Below are 21,119 nucleotides of genomic sequence, written 5' to 3' on the forward strand. Positions count from 1 at the left end.
GGATGTGGCACTTTTTTCACAATGTTTGGTATTTTCCAGCTAAGTAGCAGGGTGTCCCAGTGTCAAACGAGATGCCACGGCTGGGCCCATGCATCTCGTCATGGGTCAGGGTCAGTTTGTTTTCTGAACACAGATAACAAAGAGCCAAGACATATGAAATCCTCAACTATATGTTACAGCTGGGCACAATGGATCATGCCTGTAATCCCAGTATTTTGGGAGGCCGAGGAGGTGGGGAATCTCTTGAGGCTGGGAGTTCAAGACCAGCCTGGGCAACATAGTGGGACCTCGCCTCTATAAAAAAGAAAAATTAAAATATTAGCCAGGCATGGTGGCACATATCTGTAGTCCCAGCTACTCAGGAGGCTGAGGCAGGAGGATCGCTTGAGCCCAGGATTTTAAGGCTGCCATGAGCTGTGATCACACGACTGCACTCCAGCCTGGGTGACAGAGCAAGACCCTGTCTCTTAAAAAATATGGCATAGCAGCTCACACTTGTAATCCCAACACTTTGGGAGGCCGAGGCGGGTGGATCACTTGAGGTCAGGAGTTTGAGACCAGCCTGGCCAACATGGTGAAACCCCATCTCCATTAAAATTACAAAATTAGCTGGGCATGGTGGTGCATACCTGTAGTCCCAGCTACTTTGGGGGCTGAGGCAGGAGAATCACTTGAACCTGAGAGGCAAAGGTTGCAGTGAGCTGAGATCATGACACTGCACTCCAACCTGGGTGACAGAGCGAGTCTCAAAAAAAAAAAAGGAAATTAAACGATATGTTTCTCCCCATGATATATTTCTTTCCTGGTGCCCTCTGTTGATATCCACTCACTGACATACCCCAGTGTGTGCCCTTGTTCAGCAGAGTGCAGGAGGGCACTGAGCATGGAAGGCAAATGCTTCAAGTGTGTGGCCACTCCTCATTTCCTCCATGGCTCACATCACTAAGTCATCCTGGCTATCTTTCTGGCTTGGCCTGGGTAATGCTTCAGAACCCTCAACCGCGTGCCAAGAAGCCACTACCTGTCCTGTGCAGTTGGCACAGGAGATAGCCTCTACCTACCAGGCCTGGGAATGGGGTCTTGGTGTGTCGTCTGCTCAGATGATGGAGACAACAGATGAAAGACAGAAAGGAGAAAAGAAGGCTGAGAGAGAGGGTGGGGGGTGGGACCAGAAGCCAGTTGGCCAGAGCCTGGAAGTAGGCTGTGGGTGAGGCTGGCTTGAGAACAGTCTGGAGTTGCCAGATCTGTCTTGCACTGTGCTGTCTTTCTCTCCTTTCCCTTCCCCTATCTCCTCTTCCTCCTCCCCTTCTCTTGCCACCTCCTCCTCCCCTTCTCTCCTCTCCTCGTGAGCAGGCAGAGCCCGCCAGCAACCCCCACTGTGCCCACTCTCGCTGTTCTCCTCCACTCTCTCTCCCCATGAAGGAAGAGACCACTGGAGTTTGCATGTACCCTCCAATCAAAACGAGGCTGGTAGGTACCCTGGCAGGGAGAGGGGCCTGGCCAGGAGAGGTGAGGTGGGCAGGAGCCACCAGGCGAGGTGGAAGCCTGGGTGGGCGTGCAGAAGCCCCAGATCTCGGGCAGAGCCCATCGACAGGTGCCCTCACTCCAGATGGATGGAGGATTTGGAGTCCAGCTGGCCCTGGTCAGTTTGGAACATGCAGCTATGGAGCCCCCTTCACCTCTAGGTCTCAAGAATCAAGAAGAGTTTGTTTTCCTAGAATTTTGATGAGCATAGATGCTTTCCCCAGAGAGAAATATATGCTTTGGTACTCACCAGATGGACTCTTATGTTGCATTTCTATTGAAAATAAAACTTCTTTAAACTTGTCTTCTTCTGCTATTTATCAAGCTAATGATGTAATAGGAGTGCTACCTGACAATGTGAACAAAATTACCTGTCATCCCAATTTAGCATGATTTTTTGTCATTTTTACATATTTCCTTCTATTTATTCATATCATTCATAATTTTACATAGTTAAATCATAGTAACCATATTCTCTCCTGTTTTCCTCTTTTCACTTAATGCTGCTATGTTGTTTCTATCTTGTTCTTGTTACCACATTATATGACTATTTGTATTTCATCAAGTGAATGGTCTACCATTTATCTAACACATTCTTTACTACAGGATGTGCGCTTTGTTCCCAGTTTGTCATTATTCGGGAGAACACATATAGCTTTTTGCATCAGGAATTTTATTTTCTTAGGCTATACCCTGCTGGATTAAACATGGTGACTTTGGCTTTTGCCCCCTTTCTAAAGTGGTTGTGCTAACAGATAGTGCCATCAGAAGAGAGTGACTTTGCTTTTCTCCACAGCCTTAGCAACACAGAGTGTAATTGTTGAAATCTATTTTTCTAATTTACAGCAGGTATAAAATAATTCTTTGAGATTGCTAACTTTCACCTTTCTTTCATAGCAATAATAAACCACTTTCTGGCAGGGCACAGTGGCTCACGCCTGTAATCCCAGCACTTTGGGAGGCTGAGGCAGGCAGATCACCTGAGGTCAGGAGTTTGAGTCCAGCCTGGCCAACATGTAAAACCCCAACTCTATTAAAAATACAAAAGTTAGCTGGGCATCGTGGCACGTGCCTGTAATCCCAGCTACTCAGAAGGCTGAGGCAAGAGAATCATTTGAACCTGGGGGACGGAGGTTGCAGTGAGCTGAGATTGCGCCACTGCACTCCAGCCTGGGCGACAGAGTGAGACTCCGTCTCAAAAAATAAATAAATAAACCACTTTCCCTTGCTGCTTCATGATGATCTGAGAGTCTTATCTGTCTGTTACTTTCTGCTAGGGTATTGGTCTCAGAGCACCATGCTGACTCAATAGGCAACAAGAGGAGAATGTACCCCAAGACTTCACCCCAAGGGTCCTTCTCTCACCTGAGTCAAAAAGGCAATTTCAGGCCTATTCTGGCAATTTTGAGATGTGTAAAGAGACCAAAGAAATTTGGGGGAAGGGGAGCAGGCTTGGGCTGGACATCTCAGTACACGTGGCAAGGATATTGTCATCCCCACATCGGGGAGACTTGCTTTACCCATTTGGGAAAGCTTGGCTGATTTGGGTCTGAGCTAATGTGTTCTTACTCATCCCTGCCTCACCCTCCCATTGGAGCCACTGAAGAGCATCGAGTAGCTATCCCAGTGTCCACAGGCAAGACCTCGAGACACACAAAGCCGGCTGCCCCTGGGCAGTGGTGGCCTTGGTGTCTTGCCTGCAGCCCTCTGCTGGTGGGTGCTATGGTATGCATTCACCAGCAGGTGTGCAGACAGTTTCTGTCCCCCAGGAACTGTGCACAAAGCTGGTGTCAGAGTCATCTGGTTCCTGGGCCTGATGACATACCCTAGGCCAGCTTGAAAAAATAAGCCCTCCCATTTCCCAAGGCCTCCAGGAGGCCAAAGACAAAATGACCAAAGAGAAAGACATGGAAGTCAAGAGTCTTTTTCACCACCACTACCTGATCAGCTGTTCATCTGGCCTTTTTCAGACTAGCTCAGTACTACAGGTACTCCCAGCACTGGGCATCTTTGTGCATCAAGCCATCTGTTCCCAAAGGCCGTGGGGGCAGGATTCTCCCATGCTTCCACGGGTTTCCCTGAGGTCTCCCTCTACTGGCCAAAGCATACAGGGAGTCCAGTAACTGAAGTGATTAGACAGGGAATACTTTCTAGCTTAATTAGCCCAGCCTCCTTGTACCCTGCCTGCTGTGAGAGACCGTGTCCCAGGATGTGACCTCTCAGCAGCCTCTAGGCCATTCCCACAGCTATGGAGAAGTCATCAGAAGCCACCTCAGGCAGCTCTGACTCCCTCATTTATCCACCTTGATTGTGGCTTTTTATGAGTCAGGCCTGGAAGGCCAAGCAGATCCCGCTGAAGGCAGCTCCAGGGGGAGGCAAGTGTGGGGGCGCTCTAGGAACACGAGACTCCAGGCTGTCATCCCTGCTGAGGCCCGTCCTGCAGTCCAACTCCAGGCACAGATACAACCACCAGCTCACACTCCTGAGGGACCCTTTGTATGTGCCCTTACACGAGTGATGAAGGCTCTGCGGGGGCACCCCTGAATCCTTCGGTTCCATTTTAAAGGTGCTCTGCCAAAGATTGCAAAACTTTGTTTTCTAATCTGAAGGTAACCCCCTTGTCTTTCTCTCTTTTGAAGATAAAAACGTTCCCGGTTGATACAATGAACCCGTTTCCTGATACTTTCACCGCAGGGCCACAGTTTACTGTAAGTAGATCCAGAAAACAGATGTGCATTTTAAACCCTTGTTGCCATGCGGTGTGCTTTTCTGCGGGATGCCAGACAGCAAGGTCAACCGCTTCTTTTGATCACCGTTGAACTCTGTGAGGTCGGGAAGAAACTTGGATTTGCAGTCTGCCTCTATTTTACTGATGTGACATTGACATAAAATTAACCATTTTAAAGTGACAATTCAGTGACAGTACATTCACAGTGTTGTGCAGTGACCACTTCTATCAGTTCCAATACAGTTTTATTGCGTCCTCCAAAAACCTCACACCCATTAAGCAGTTCCTCCTCATTTTCCCTTTGTTCCTACCTGCTGGCAACCACCAGTCTGCATTCTGTGTCTATGGATTTACCTAGTCTGGATATCTCATATAAATCAATTGTATCATATGTGACCTTTTGTGACTGGCCTCTTTCACTTAGCATAATGTATTTGAGGTTCATCCACGCATGTATCAATACTTCATTTCTTTTTTTGTTTGTTTGTTTGTTTTTGAGACGGATTGAGATCTGTTCTATTGCCAAGGCTGGAGTGCAGTGGCACGATCTCGGCTCACTTCAACCTCCACCTCCCAGGTTCAAGTGTTTCTCCTGCGTCGGCCTCCTGAGTAGCTAGGATTACAGCTGCTTGCCACCACGCCTGGCTAATTTTTGTATTTTTAGTAGAGGTGGGGTTTCATTACGTTCGCCAGGCTGGTCTCAAACTCCTGACCTCAGGTGATCCACCTGCCTCAGCCTCCCAAAGTGTTGGGATTACAGGCGTGAGCCACCATGCCCAGCCTCATTTCTTTTTATGATGGAATATTATTCCATTGTATCTATATACTGCAATTTGTTTATCCACTCATTTATTGGGGGTTTTGGGATTGTTTTCATCTTTTGGCTATTGTGAATAGTGCTGCTATGCATTTGTGTGTACATGTATCTGTTTGAACACCTGTTTTCAATTCTTTTGGGTTGGATCTTGATAATGGTGTGGTCTTAGGTAGGTCACTTTACTACCCTGACCACCAGCAGCTTTTTCTTTTTCGCTTTTAGAGATGAGGTCTCACTGTGTTGCCTAGGCTGGTCTCGAACTCCTGGGCTCAAGTGATCCTCATACCTTGGCCTCCCAATGTGCTGGGATTACAGGCATGAGCCACCATGCCTGCCCCCTCTTCTTACTTAAGGTGAAAGTAGTAGTAAGAATATCCTCCTCATATCCTGTTGGGGCAAGGATCAAAAGGGACCAAGAATTTGAAAGTGTTTTACCAACCACAAAACATCCCACACCTGTCAGTTATGATTGTTGTTTCTCAAGGCTGGAGAGGCAGGGTGGTGTGATGAACAAGAACCAGTCGCCCTGACAACAGACTTCTTGTCACCACCTCTCTGGGTGTCACTGGGCAGCTTATTTATTCTGCCAAGGCTAGGCACAGTGGCTCATGCCTGTAATCCCAGCACTTTAGGAGGCTGAGGTGGGAAGATCGCTTGAGGCCAGGAGTTCGAGATCAACCTGGGCAACATAGAGAGACCCCGTCCCTACAAAATAATAATAATAATAAATTAGCTGCCTGTAGTCCCAGTTACCCAGGAGGCTGAGGTGGGAGGATCTCTGGAGCCCAGGAGGCTGACGCTGCAGTGATCTATGACTGCACCACTGGATTCCAGCCTGGGCAACAGAGCGAGACCCTGTCTTGATTTTTTAAAAAATTCTGCCAAATGTTTAAATGCTGTAGTTTCCTCATCTGCAAAATGAGAGAGTTTGGTAATGTTCATGCTTCTTTTCAGGGCTCAACTCATTCTTTAAATGAAAGCTTCTGCAGAAGCTCACTGTATAATGAGCAATTAGATGGAGCAGAAGTGAGGAATCTGGGGTCCACACCTCCTTCCTCTCACTCTGTCCTCCTCCCGGGAACCAGAGCTTGCAATTTCTATGATCCCTGAAGCTCCTTCCGAAGGGTTTTTGTGCCATCTGGAGGATCTGTGAGGTGGGCTGTGGGTGGCTAAGGGTAGCTCTAAGTGCAGTCTTATGAGATGGATGATGGCCACTACCCAACATGGCTTCAGCCACACAGGGAGGGAGAGAGCAGTGGCTGATTCAAGTTTCAGAGGATGTGCAGAGGTGGGAAGGTGTCCAGCAGGGCAGGCGGAGGGAAAAACAGGTTCCTAGAACAGTCCATTTCTAGGGTCATGAGCTGCTTCCAGCATCTGCCTTTTAAGAATGAGAGGGCAGAGACACGGGGCTCTGCCAGGATGTTAGATGCTCTTTCCCTGACACTCATCCTGGCTCCCTGCAGTCTTGCTGGACACAGCTCCCCAGCTGGAAGCTCCGGCTCCACCTCCCTTGGTTGGCCGTAGTGGGGCACTCTGGCCTTCTGCCCAGCCTTGGCAGTGCTGTGAGACACTCAGGGAAGCCCTTCCCGAAAGCTGGGGGCCAAGATGGAGCAGGAAGCCAATGGCAGAAACCACGCTGGGACTTTTAAGAACTGAGCAAGAGTGGCTCGAAGACAGCTGGAGCAGCAGAGGAAACAGCATGAGCCAGACCCCCAGGGCGGGCGGGGTCATCACACATTCAAGGGACTGAAAAACAGGCCAGTGGGACTGGGATGCGGAAAGCAAGCAGGGCTGGGTGAGAGAGGAGGAAGGGGATGTAGGTGGTGATAAAACTGGAGGGGCACAACCATGTTGGCCTTGTAGGCCACAGTAGGGATTCTGATCTCCATCCTACGAGCAACAGGAAATCTTTGAGGGACTTTGAGCAGGGCACTGACAGGGCAGATGCACTTGGAAGGGATCCCTGTGATCACAGTAGGAGGACAGTGGCATCCAGGCAGAGTGGATTCAGGACAGTAGCCTGGAAACGCAGGACAGTGGCTTAAGGGAGAGAGAGCAGAGAGCTTGACCCACAGTGGTTTTGCTGGTGGAGGTGGACAGAAGCGCACAGATAGGGAAGATATTTAGGAGGCTGGTAAGATTCAGGATTAGATGAGGCAGAGAGAGGGTCAGAAATGGTTCCCAGATTTCTGATTTGCAGAATGTGGATGGACAGTGGGTCCATTCACTGAGATAAGGAAACTTGGAAAAAGACTTGGTTGGGAGAGATGAGTTTGCCTTTGGCCATGATGGATTAGAAATGCCTTTGAAACATCTGGGTGGACACAATGAATGGGCAGTTGGAAATCCAAGTCTGTAACTCAAGAGAGTGGACTAGACTGGAAACAATGACTAGGGAGGCAGTGACAGGTGGATGGTAACAGAAGCCAAGCTCACAGGCTTCAGCTTCTCAATTTTCTCACCCCTGTGTGTAGTGTTCTCATCTCCTTCCTGCCAAGATCAATGACACTTGAACTTTCTGCAGGTTTGGCCTCTCCACAGGCCTCCAGACCTATCCTGGCAACAGTGACAGGGGTTGTTTAGCAGCGCTGGGAAGCTCTGCACAAAGTTGGTCTGGCAGTCGATCTAGCATTGATGGAGCTGGGTTTCAACAGCTGGGCTCTTGCTTGATCCCCAAACCAGTTTCTACTTTGTATTCAGGTGTATTAACTGGGTCTCTGCTGATACTCAGCCGAGTATGTTGGTCCATCTAGGGTGGGGAGCCCTGCCTGGCTCTGGCCAGATTTCTGCTCCGCATGCTTCTTTCTAACCTGGCTCTGTCCTTCTGTTACCTGCTTTGTTCCAGTGGAAGCTTGTTCATTCATTCACTCATTCATTTCCTCATTCAACAAATATTAAAAAAACAGATACTTAGGGTTGAGATTTAATAATGTAATTTTTACTGCTTCTTCAAGGTCATTCTTTAGTGAAACTGGCTTTTTTTAATTTTTTTTATTTTTTTACTTGAAGTATATGGCAATCAAGTACACAACGGCTACTAGTAAAGTTTGGTGCCACTACCTCAATTCATGCCAAGGCCCTGCCCCATTTACTTACTATCACCTTTGCACCATCGGTGCAAATTTGCCTCTTTTTTCAGAAAGAATAAAAAATGGCATCAAAGGCTGGGTGCAGTAGCTCATGCCTGTAATCCCAGCACTTTGGGAGGCCACGGTAGGTGGATTACCTGAGATCAGGAGTTCGAGACCAGCCTGGCCAACATGGTGAAACCCCGTCTCTACTAAAAAAAAAACCCAGTTATGGTGTCAGCTAGCCCTTGTTCTGAATACTGTTCTTAACACTTACACTTACTAATACAAAAATTAGCCGAGTGCGGTGGCAGGCACCTGTAACCCCAGCTACTCAGGAGGCTGAGGCAGGAGAAACACTTGAACCTGGGAGGCAGACATTGCAGTGAGCTAAGATTGTGGCCTCCAGCCTGGGCAACAGAGCAAAACTCCAACTCAAAAAAAAAAAAAGATACTGCTCATTTGATGATCAGAGTGTCTTCTTTAGAAACTCATGTAATAAGTTTCTCCAAGGTCAGGGCCAAGAACTAGCATGAAAAATCTAGTTATAAAATATATAGCTGGTATTATCAAAAATATAAAACAAACAAAAACTATGCATTGAAAAAATACTATGATGGCCAAGGATGGTGGCTCACACCTATAATCCCAGCACTTTGGGAGGCTAAAGTGGGAGGATCACTTGAAACCAGGAGTTTGAGACCAGCCTGGGCAACATAGTGAGACTGCGTTTCCACGAAAGATTAAAAAAATTATCCAGGCATGGCACGCACCTGTAGTGACAGCTACTTGAGAATCTTCGGCAGAAGGATCACCTGAGCCCAGGAGGTTGAGGCTGCAGCGAGCTCTCATTGTGCCACTGCACTCCAGCCTGGGCAACAGAGTGAGACTCTGTCGAAAGAAAGAAAGAGAGAGAGAAAGAGAGGAAGAGAGAGAGAACCTGTGAGGAAATATACTGATGACAACAGTAAGGAATTATGGAATTTCTTCATTGATCTACTTTTTTTTTTTTTGAGACAGAGTCTCGCTCTGTGCCCAGGCTGGAGTGCAGTGGCGCAACCTCGGCTCACTGCAAACTCCGCCCCCAGGTTCAAGCGATTCTCCTGCCTCAGCCTCCTGAGTAGCTGGGATTACAGGCGTGCACCAGCATGCCCGGCTGATTTTTTGTATTTTTAGTAGAGATGGGGTTTTGCCATGTTGGCCAGGCTGGTCTTGAGCTCCTGACCTCAGGTGATCCACCCACCTCGACCTCCCAAAGTGTTGGGATTACAGGTGTGAGCCACCGTGCCCGGCCTGATCTACTTTTATATATCTTCTAAGCTTTCTATATAAAAGTAAACAGAATAGTTTGCTATATAATGAAAATGACAAGAATATATTATCCTCTCCAAATGAGACAGTATACTCTAGACCAGTAGTTCTGAAGCTTTATTGTAATTCCTCCAGAAGAATCACCTGGAGGTCTTGTTGAAACACGTATTGTTGGACTTCATCCCCAGGCATTCTTGGGTCCCAGTGGTCTTGGGTGAGGCCTGAGAATTTGCATTTTTACCAAGTTTTAAGATAATGCTGATGCTGCTAGTCTGGGGCCCATATTTTGGGAACCACTGCTACAGTAATGAAAAACCCCAGTTATGGTGTCAGCTAGCCCTGGTTCTCAATACTGTTCTTAACACTTACTGTGTGACCTTGGGCAGATTACTTAACCTCTCTGAGCCTCACTTTCCCCCATAAAATCAGTTTTAAAATATACATTTTTTTTCACCTTTTAACATGTCCCGATATCAGAATGTTTACTACTGGGCATGACAAAGTTTGATAGTGGGCATGACAAAGTTTAAATGGCTACATGTTTCTTTCTGATTGGCAAATGCAAAAATGGTGCATCTTACAACTGATGGTGCCTAAGATGTGAGGAAATATAATCGCTACCTTAAAGGGTTGTCAAGAGTTAATATGTGTCAAGTACTTAGCATGGTGTCTGGCACAAAGTAAAATCACTTAAAATGACAATCGATTTTAGCTGGTAGTGAAAAGGAACAGGAACTGTAGAGTAAGGCTTAGGGAGCAACTGACAGTGTGAAAATGGAACCCAAATTGAGATTGATCTCCTCTTTCCTGTTTCTTCTCCAGGCAGACTTCAGAGACAGTAAATTACAGTGCTGTCCTGGCCCGACTTCCCCGCTGATCCCAGCAGCGACCCTGAGGCCTTTGACAGAGACCATCTCCACAGTGCAGACCATTTACACCACCCGGAAACCTGTTTCTCTGGCAGCCAGGTAAGTCAGGTCAGCAGGTTCCGACAGGTAATTCTGGTGACGGGGAAACCAGGGAGACTCTAGGTTCGTCGTGTTTGTGACACCTACAGCCTTTTCCTACATTCTTTCATTTATTCTGTAAGCATTTATTGAAATGTCTATAAAGGGGCCAGGTGCGGTGGCTCTCATCTGTAATCCCAGCACAAGGGAGGATCCCTTGAAGTCAGGAGTTCAAGACAAGCCTGGCTAACATGGCGAAACCCCATCTCTACTAAAATTAGCCAGGCGTGGTGGTGCACACCTGTAATTCCAGCTACTTGGGAGGCTGAGGCAGGAGAATCACTTGAACCTAGGAGGTGGAGGTTTCAGTGAGCTGAGATTGCACCACTGCACTCCAGCCTGGGCAACAGAGTGACACTTTGCCTCAAAAAAAAAAAAAAAAAAAATGTTTACAAGGGTAGGCTGTTAGAGGAGATAGACAACAAATGAGTGTGTGTGTGTGTGTGTGTGTGTGTGTGTGATATTGACAAGGGATAGGGAGGTAAATGAAATTGTGAATGGCAATAAGGTATTCTGGGATGGCCTCAATGAGGTGGCATTTAAGCAGAGCCCTGAAAAGGGCTGTAGAGAAAGCTGCAGATACCTGGGAGGAGTACTGCGCAGAGCAACCAGCCAGTGCTAAGGCTCCTGAGGAAGCATGTGCCTGACATGGTTAAGGAAGTTTAAGGGGCCAGTGTGGCCAGAGCAGAGTGAATGACAATAGAGGAGGCCTATGAAGTTGTGGGTTAAGGCCAGACTGCGTAGGTCCTTGTTGGCTACAGTAGAAACTTTGTTTTCTACCCTGAATGAAATTATTAAACTTGGTTAGTGCCTTTAAAGATGTGTATTTTGCCAGGCATGGTGGCTCGTGCCTGTCATCCCAGCTACTCAGGAGGCAGAGGTGGGAGGATCAGTTGAGGCCAGGAGTTCAGGAGTTCAAGTCCAGCCTGGACAACATAGCAAGGCCCCATCTCTAACTAAAAACAATGAAAAGATGTGTATTTACTCTGTGTGTGTGTGTGTGTGTGTGTGTGTGTGTGTGTGTGTGTGTTTAAACAGTGGAGACAGGTTACATAGATATGCAACTGGACCTGAGGTCCAAAAAGTCAGAGGCAACTTCTCAAAACAGCCAATTTTACTTCATTCAATTTGATTCATTAAAATATAATTAATTATTTGTTACAACATTCCCTCAGATATTCATCAAATGAAAGCCTGGGAGAAAATGCATATGAAACCAATTTAAAGCATGATTTAAATAAATCTAACCCCTGGACATCTTCATTCAAAAGACTTTACTGAGGGCCGGGCTTGGTGGCTCATGCCTGTAATCCTAGCACTTTGGGAGGCCGAGGCAGGTGGATTGCCTGAGCTCAGGAGTTCGAGACCAGCCTGGGCAACACGGTGAAACCCCGTCTCTACTAAAATACAAAAAATTAGCTTGGCATGGTGGCACGTGCCTGTAATCCCAGCTATGCTGGAGGCTGAGACAGAAGAATCGCTTGAACCTGGGAGGTGGAGGTTGCAGTGAGCCAAGATCACGCCACTGTACTCCAGCCTGGGTGACAGAGTGAGACTCCATCTCAAAAAAAAAAAAAAAGACTTTACTGAGTGGCTGCCATGCACCAGATACTGCGCAAGGCTCTGGAGGTTTAGAGATGAATGACATATAGTCAGCCAGGAACTCTCAGCATGGTGGGACTGAGAAACCAGTAAGTAGCCAATTTCAGATCACTGAAATGCTAGCAAATGTAGGTAGTCCTCAAGGAGCCTAAAAAAGAAAGTCCAACACTGAGATCAGGAAAGAACCTGGGAGATGATACTTAAGCTGTCTGCTTCTGCAATTTTTGAGGGATTGTCTCACTATTTTGTCACATACTTTTTTTTAGTGCAGAGACACTCCGGCAGGAACTGGAGAGAGAGAAGATGATGAAAAGACTGTTGATGACCGAACTGTGAAATTCTCCCCTTGTCACCTGGAAGATGGCATGGTGCCTTCTGTCCGTCTTCTTTCTTCGGGCTTTGTGTGCTCACTCTAGCACAGCATACAAGTGTGTGCTCTGTTCGCCCAGGTCTCCATGGTTAGTTGAAGCCAATTTCTGGCTTGACTTTTATGGGAAAAGTTATTTTATGTCTCCTAAGCATTAGAGTTTTTCTATTACTCTATGTAGTTGAGACAGGATTTGATAAGTCTAGGAAAAGAAAGATGGGAAAATGGGATTCCTTTTCAGAAGTACCTGTGTGTATCTGTTAATAACCACAGGGGTTAATATGATGTAGGATCTTTTACTATCAATTTCAACCATTTGATTTTGTATGATTGAAACTTGCACCGAGCTTTGACTGTTTGTTAAAGAGTCATTTTTAATGAAAGAATAATTCTTTATTGCTGGTTTTTCATTTACACTGATAAATACACAGATCTTATAAAGTCTTTAACATTCATTTGTATTCAGATGTGAGTAGAAGAACTAAAAAAAGAAAGTTACATATCACTATGACTGAAGGTACTTCAGCTTAATCTGAAATATAATTTAACTTGTGAACTCTTTGGATATGATATTATTTGGAATAAACAGAATTTATCATTGAACCCAAAGTAGGAAATGATAGCTTACATTGTCTAAAAATCCTTACAAGGTTAAGATGATTCAATATCAAGAAGATTCAGAAAATTATTTCTAAAGTTGATCGATTCATGTCGTATTGATAGAATCTTGACCAGAAGAAATTTTGCTCTTTTTATATAGTTTCAAGAAATGTGTTTTTAAATTTTTATTAATGCACTTGAACAACTTTGCAGGAATAAAGCAACCCCCTAACCACAAAATATCCCTCTAAATTAGTTCCCTAGCTTTCTCAATGAATACACACATATTTTTACATAGCTTTGATCGTTGTGTACATTCTCCTTTGTTTTACTTCTCGGCCTAACACTTGTCTCCTCTTGTCAACACAGATTCTACTCTCACCAATTTAAATGTCTTTATATCCATGTAACATGGGTAACCTCACTTCACCCCATTATTAGATATTTGAGTTATATCTAATTTTTCACTCTTATAAATAGTGCTGCTATGAATGTCTGTAAAAAAAAAAACTGCTCCTTCTTTTGGATTATTCCCTTAGGAATATCTCCAAAGAGGGATTACAAGGTCAAAGAGCATGAAGTATTTTATAGCTCTTGTTTTATATTGCCAGATTGCTTTCTAGAAAGATCCAATCTTTGGGTTGGAAGGACCTTAAAGGTCATCTAGTTTAGCCTCCCCACCCCCTCTGAATGCTTGAATCCCCTCGACAATTTATGATGCCACCAGCAATGTATAAGCATTTCTGTTTACCAATAGCTCTGCCAGTATTGGGTTTTGCCATTTTTATTTATTTTTGCTAGTTTAATAGGTATGTATAGTTGTTCTTGAAGAGTTGTTTCATTTCATTAATTGCTAGCAAGGCTGAGCACTTTTCCATGTGATGATTTACTAGTTGTATTTCCTTGTGTGTAAAATGTTCATTCATTTCTTATGACCACTTGTTAAGAGGAACTGATCTCATATATTTGTATCAGAACTGTATTTTTATGTTATATTGTATAGTTTGCTCTCCTGCCCCTCTCCTTAAAACTGAATGGTGCCAATAATTTGATACTAATGACTACAAAAAAAGGTAATGCCTCATTTACTAGTATTGTTGTAAAATGAGGAATGTATGTGAATATTCAGATAACCGAGGATTAACCCTTTAAGTGCTGAATCTTTAAAATTTTAATATTTTTTTTTTTGAGGGAAATCTTTCTAAAATGTATTACGCACTTCCCTGCCTTAGTAAACAGAGTATACTGGAGAGTATTTAACCTTTTCTTGATGAGTCATGGTCATGATTATAAACATCAGCCCCTTTTATACCTTGGTACAGTGCAGTGATATCATTAAGAGCTATCAATATGTGTAGGGCTTGGCTTGGCCTTTTATAGGATATTATGCTGTTCTCACTGATGGTTTTTTACTGCTCTCTGCTCTGTCAGTGGAGCTATCCGGGCAATTGTAGCGTTTGGGGCCTTTTACCCCTATGTCCCCCGGCTATACTTTTAAAACAGCTTTAGCTGTTCTTTATCTTGTGCACATGATACAAAATATGTTCCCGTACAATATGGGGCTGTCACTTCTTGCCAACCCAGCACCCTCTTCCTCTTCTAACCTGCTTTCTGAGGCTTCTGCTCTTCACCTCCTGCTCGCTGATGGAAACCTCCAGGGCAAAGCTGAAGGTTTCTTGGGGAAGCCAGGAAAGCCAGTATTTCCTATGTGTCAGATCTGCTTGGCTTCCAAGAAGGGATGCATGGGCTTTTTGGCCAGTGTTTCCAGGAGGCTCTGGGCTTCCTGCTTCTTCCCTGCTTCCCCCAGAGTTCACAGATGTTGAAGTTTCTGAAGGTTGACATCACTGGAAGTCTGACCACAAACAAGTTGGCTGTTACTGTATTTGAAACCCAGTACCTTTGGCAGCTCACCTCTAACCAGTAAAATAAGAGGATTCCATGGTTTCAGCAGTTGTCCTGGTTATTTGCCTATTTAAGTGAATGATGGGTGCTTGGCATTGTGACTGAGAAGATGAAATTGTGCTGGATGGATTCATAGGGATGAAAATGAATTGGCGCAATTGTTTCACATTTTTTATATATTTTAAACCCAAACAACAGCACCATATGGGCACACAACACACACCTTATGTCCGGGGGAAACAATCAGCTTACTGACATAGTCATTCCAGAGCTAGGGCTCCAAACTGTAGGATGCAGATTCCCAGTGGGCATGGAAGGTTATTGCAAGGGGTCTGGGAAACCTGCAACCCACAGCTTTATGGATTGTAAACTGCATAGGAAATTCTATGTTTGAAGAGTTTGAGATCCTAGGGCATTCAGAAGATCCCACTTGCATGCACCCAGAATTTTATATTCCCCAGGAATATAGCAGAGGAATATTCTGGTATCATATTTATCTTTCACCATCTCAAAAATTACAGTTTTAAAAACTCAAATAAAATTCATCACTATAACCATTTTAAAGCATACAATTCAGTGGTTTCTAATGCATTCACAATGTTGTGCAGACAATACCACTATCTAATTCCAGAACATTTACATCATGCCAAAAGGAAACCCCATATCTGTTAGCAGTCACTACTGATTCTGACCCCTGGCATCACCTGGCGACGACTAATCTACTTTCCGTCTATGGATTTGCTTATTCTGGAAATTTCATATGAACAAAATCATACAATATGTAGTCTTTTGTGATTGGCTTCTTTCACTTAACATAGTGTTTTCAAGGTTCATCCATGTTGTAGCATGTATCAGAACTGCACTCCTTTTTATGGCTGAATAATGTGTTATTATATGGATATACCATATTTGGCTTATCCAGTCATCAGTTGCGTCAGTTGATAGATATTTGGGTTGCTTCTGCTTTTTGGCTATTATGAATAATACTGTTAGGCTGGGTGCAGTGGTTCACACCTGTAATCCCAGCACTGGGAGATCGAGGTGGGCGGATCACCTGAGGTCAGGAGTTCGAGGCCAGCCTGACCAACATGGAGAAACCCCATCTCTACTATACAAAATTACCTGGGCATGGTGGTGCATGCCTGTAATCCCAGCTACTAGGGAGGCTGAGGCAGGAGAATCACTTGAACCCGGGAGGCAGAGGTTGCAGTGAGCCAAGACTGCACCATTGCACTCCAGCCTGGGCAACAAGAGTGAAACTCCATCTTAGAAAATAATAATAATAATAATGTTGTTATGAACATTTGTGTACAAGTTTTTGCGTGAACATCTGTTTTAAATTGTCTTGGAATTGCTGGGTCATATGGAAACTCCATGTTTAACTTTCTAAGGAACTGCCACAATCACAGCTTTTATTTATTACAAAATCCAAAGTGAAAAATTATATATACTAGACAGTCAGAAGCCTGGGCAAATCGGTTACTCATCAGATACCAAGATGCAGCAATGATTTGTGGGAGTTTTTAATCGCAAAAAAGGTTGTGTCAGAGAAATTGCTTTGAGGTGGAGAGAAAATAAAGGTACTGTCTTTCTTTTTAAAATGAAAATGAATTTAAATCTGGTTCATCTCTAAGTTTTTGTTTGAGTGGCCAGCTCTTGTACAGCCAGTGGTCTCAGAATGTTCAGGCAAAGTTCCTCCCCAGAAAATTTGCACAGTAGAGGAAACTACAGTATTTCTTAGCTGTTCTGTAGAGTCACATTGGTGGGGAACAGAGGGTCTCTGCAAACCTAGGATGTAACTAAGAGGGGAGCATGTGCTTAAGGTTGGAATAGGTCTGCCTCCACTCTTTCCAGGACTTAAATCATGTCAGAAAACATGAAGAGAAAGAAAATCCCCAAAGGCAATTTGAGTGGATGGGAGAGAATCTCATGAAATGGAAGGAGCCGAATAGGTTGCTAGGCCCTGAAAAGGCATAAGGCTTGAGTGACCCATAAAAGCTATAGGTTTTCCCAAACACTGCATGTTCTCACTCATAAGTGGGAGTTGAACAGTGAGAACACATGGACACAGGGAGGGGAACATCACACACCGAGGCATGTTGTGGGGGGTGAGGCAAGGGGAGGGAGAGCATTAGGACAAATACCTAACGCATGCAGGCTTAAAACCTAGATGACGGGTTGATGGGTACAGCAAACCACCATGGCACATGTATACCTATGTAACAAACCTGTACATTTTGCACATGTATCCCAGAACTTAAAGTAAATTTTAAAAAAAGTTGAACATGGAAAAAATAATTCATAAAAAAAAGCTATGGGTTTTCTCCCTAGAAAAACCCATACATCACAACATTATTCCAGCACTTTCATAAGGTCCTCATATCACCCCTGAAGCCTATCTGTGGCCCCCTGTGAGTCTACATGAGTAGAGAGAGAATTGAAATCCACAGTTTACCTGCAAACTTCATTTTAGGCTGTAGTTGCAAACCGTCCCCAAAATACCCAAATACCCCCATAAAAACAATATAGAAAGCCCACGTGGTGGTTTTTTTGTTTTGTTTTGTTTTGTTTTTTGAGATGGAGTCTCGCTCTGTCGCCCAGGCTAGAGTGCGGTGGCCTGATCTCGGCTCACTGCAAGCTCCGCCTCCCAGGTTCACGCCATTCTCCTGCCTTAGCCTCCCGAGTAGCTGGGACTTCAGGCGCCCGACACCATGCCGGGCTAATTTTTTGTATTTTTAGTAGAGACGGGATTTCACCGTGTTGGCCAGGATGGTGTCGATCTTCTGACCTTGTGATCCGCCCGCCTCGGCCTCCCAAAGTGCTGGAGTTACAGGCGTGAGCCACGGTGCCCAGCTGCCCACGTGTTTTTATATCAGATTAATTTACTCGGAGAAGAATGGCCTGGTTTTCATTTGCCTTCTATTTGGGCACCATTATTGTTAATTTCAGTAATCAAAATGAAGGGAATAAAAAGGAAAGTAAGAGGTAAAAGCTTGTATTCCCAAACCAGAGAATCTACACTGAAATCAAAAGTCTAATGCTTTATTTTTTTGGCTAAACTTTGGTCCATTCTAAATTGACCATACCTTCCCTGGTGAACAGAAAGAGAAGAAAAGAAAATAAAGAAATTTTAATTTTTAAGAAAGGTTTAAGGTTTGTTTGTTTTTTTTTTTTTTTGAAGGACTACACTTTAACAGATTTTCAATCTGTTGGATCAGCTTTTTTAGAATGTTATGCATTGCCAAGCTATGCTTTTTGGGAAGAATTCTCTTGAGTTTTTAAAGTAATCATAGTTCATCTTACCTTTTTCAAATAATCTGATCTATTTTTTGTGACAACTGCTATGTTGGGGGACCTAGTGAAACCCAAGGTTTTCATGAATTACACCTCAATTCAGCCATCAGGATTAACATGTTTAAATTCCAGTTGGACAGCCCACTGTTAGCTGATACCTAATAGAAAATACCTGACTTCTAAGTCCCCTATCATGTCTCCCCTATTTCAACAGCACTACCCTTATCTCTCAGCCAATCAGCCATAAAGGGTTAAGATCACTAGTTTCCTTTTGAATATTAACATTTCACAATATTGTGTACATGTGTGCATGCCACTTACAGCACTGAACCCTATTGATCCTTACCTCTATGATCTTCCCTAATCTTCACTGCATCATGTCAATGACTAATCATGAGAGATCAGGCAGTCTGACTTCTAGGTCGGCATTTGGGACCTCTATGTTTTTCTGCCTCCATAATTATTTTGTTTATGCAATAAAATGAAATAATAAAATAGGAAAAGCAGGTTAAAATGCTGGCTCTGCAACACCAGCCTGAAAGGAATTGCGTCCGCCTCTCTGATGGAAAACAGCTTAGCAATTCGAATATATCACCCCAACAACCATCATCAAAAGAGAACCCTGGGACCTGCCATAAAGCAAATGCTTGGTGTGAATCAATGGATGGCTGAGTAAATAGCCAAAAGTGAACTGCAAGCAGCAGGAATGGATTTGAGAAAAATCAACAATTCAGCATGGCCCTCAGATATGGTGTGGGCCTTCCAAGGCCTGCGCGTGCTTGCTGCAGGGAAAGAGAGTAAACCAGAAGCCTAGTTTTGAAGGGGAACAGGTTACCTACTGGCGCCAGCCTCTGTTGATTACACACCGCAAGAGCCTGGAGAGGAAGCAGGTGAATCCAGTCTTCGCTGTCTCTAAACACCTCAGTTTACCTAGCTCTATTGTGGGGGTCTTGCAATTTCAAGTTCCTTCTGTGATGATCCAAGAAATAATAGGTCTAGCAAGTGCTTTATGTAAACCAAAAAGTGCCGGCACAAGGTTGAGGAGGCAGCACTGACCAGGTGTGTCCAGGGTAAACTCTCTAGAGGAGCGTTTCATAAATTGAACGTGCATTGGGATCTCCTGGGAATTTTGATGAAATGAGCATCCCGCTTCATGGGTCTGGAGTGGGGCCTCAGCGATGCTAACAAGCTTCCAGGTGATGCTGATGCTGCCGGTCCGCGGACCACACTCCGGAGTAGCAAGGGGCTAGAAGGGCCAAATCTGCCTGCGTGGAGGGAAGTCGGGGAGATGGGGAGAATGGAAAGAAGGACGGTAGAAGGGAAGCTGCTAGGAAGGAGAGATCGGTGCGGGGAGGAGGGGGTTCCAAGAAGAAGTGGGAGGCTGCGGTGCTGGAGCGAGGATGCGCAGACCGAGGCAGGGAGGCGGGGTGCGGGAGGCTCCGCGGCTGCGCGGGCGCGTGCTGGTGGCCTCGGCGGAGGCTCAGTCCCGGCCCGCGCCCGCGGCGCCCCCGCTGCGGCCCAAGCGGCCTGGCTGCGGGATCTGTGCGCAGCGATGGCGCGGCCGCCCCGGCAGCACCCGGGGGTCTGGGCGTCGCTGCTCCTGCTGCTACTGACGGGGCCCGCCGCCTGCGCAGCCAGCCCCGCGGACGACGGTGCGGGCCCGGGGGGCCGGGGACCCCGGGGACGCGCGCGGGGGGACACGGGCGCCGACGAGGCGGTGCCGCGCCACGACTCCTCCTACGGCACCTTCGCGGGGGAGTTCTACGACCTGCGCTACCTGTCGGAGGAGGGTGAGGCTGCGGGAGGGCGAGGGGTTGCGGGAGGGGAGACCGGGGGTGGGGGACCGAGGATCGGGGGAACGAGGAGAGGGGGCGAGGGAGGGGGAGGGGGTCGGAAAAGATGTCCGTGGAGGCAGCTCTTGCAGAGGCGAGGCCAGGATGGGGAGCGCAGTGCCCAGACCTCCGCCGGCCTGGAGGAAAGGCCCAAAGAGCTGTCAATGCCTGCCGCCCGCTTTACAGATGGGGAGAGTGAGGCTGAGAAAGGGAGGGGTCATCCAAGTTCTGCAAGGCTGTGGATAGGGGTGGGTGCTGAGTCTAAGCTCCCCCAGTTCTTAGATCTGGCTTCCACCTTTGCCGCCTGGGGTTGGGTTATAGGGGAGGAGGCCGCCACCTGGCCAGGGCAGCTAGGGGGAAGCAGAAAAACCCCAACCTAAAGAGAGAGGTTGCCTTATTTCCTCCCTGTCGGTATTGACCTAAATTTGCAGTGACCAGCGCCCACCTCGTAGCATTCTGTTCCTGCTCACTGACCCGTCAGAGCTGGGTCACATCAGCCTCCCCACTCCCATCCCTCCTCTTTTATGACGCCACATATGTTATGGTCCCCTAGTGCAAGCCACCATTGTTGTGGCCTGCTGGGCCCGCAGACTGGGAGTTTGTCAGCCAAGGGCCTCCCTGTAGAGCTGCTTCAACGAGCACAAAAGCCAAGCGGATGGTGGTCAGAAGGAATAGAAACTGGCCTCTTTAAGCAACTTTGGGAAGTACAGACTTTCCTTTTCTTCTGCTAAGAGGGATATCCAACAATCAAGCTGGGGTTTGAAGTGTTGAGTCCCAGGAGCTCATATCTGTTAGTGGATGTGTCTGTTGTTAGGATTAAGTTCAGCTGTATACAACAAGCAAAGATTAATAGCTTCAACAAGATAGAAGTTTCTCTCTTACAGAAAGAAACCTAGAAATAGGTAATCCAGAACTGGTCTGGAGGCTCCTTGGTCACCAGTGTCTCTGGATCCTGCCCTTCTGTTTCTTCACAATTCTTAGCATGTAACTTCATGGTTCAAAATAACTGCTTGAGCTACAGCCATTATGTTCACATTCTAGACAGTGGGAAAAATGAAGCAGGAAGA

The 21,119-nt window shown here is 45.9% G+C and overlaps 2 protein-coding genes across 5 annotated transcripts in view; both read left to right on the forward strand.

The window, feature by feature from the left end:
* Window positions 1-14,971, forward strand: part of EPB41L4B (erythrocyte membrane protein band 4.1 like 4B) — a 148,926-nt gene extending 133,955 nt beyond the window's left edge. For 3 of the 4 annotated variants that reach the window (XM_055117751.3, XM_055117748.2, XM_055117749.2), the window contains 4 exons: window positions 1,354-1,470; window positions 4,164-4,232; window positions 10,271-10,416; window positions 12,324-14,971. In XM_055117751.3, the coding sequence (XP_054973726.1) occupies window positions 1,354-1,470; window positions 4,164-4,232; window positions 10,271-10,416; window positions 12,324-12,393 (402 nt within the window). In that variant the 3' untranslated portion in view covers window positions 12,394-14,971. The remainder of the gene's footprint in view (window positions 1-1,353; window positions 1,471-4,163; window positions 4,233-10,270; window positions 10,417-12,323) is intronic. The other variant, XM_055117752.3, reaches the window with a different exon arrangement.
* Window positions 14,972-19,646: 4,675 nt separating this feature from the next.
* FRRS1L (ferric chelate reductase 1 like) overlaps window positions 19,647-21,119 on the forward strand; it is a 36,904-nt gene continuing 35,431 nt past the window's right edge. Inside the window, exon 1 of the mRNA XM_003810945.7 lies at window positions 19,647-20,010. Within this exon, the coding sequence (XP_003810993.4) occupies window positions 19,773-20,010 (238 nt within the window). The 5' untranslated portion in view covers window positions 19,647-19,772. The remainder of the gene's footprint in view (window positions 20,011-21,119) is intronic.

Source organism: Pan paniscus, chromosome 11 (genome assembly GCF_029289425.2).
Source record: "Pan paniscus chromosome 11, NHGRI_mPanPan1-v2.0_pri, whole genome shotgun sequence".
Lineage (NCBI taxonomy): Eukaryota > Metazoa > Chordata > Mammalia > Primates > Hominidae > Pan > Pan paniscus.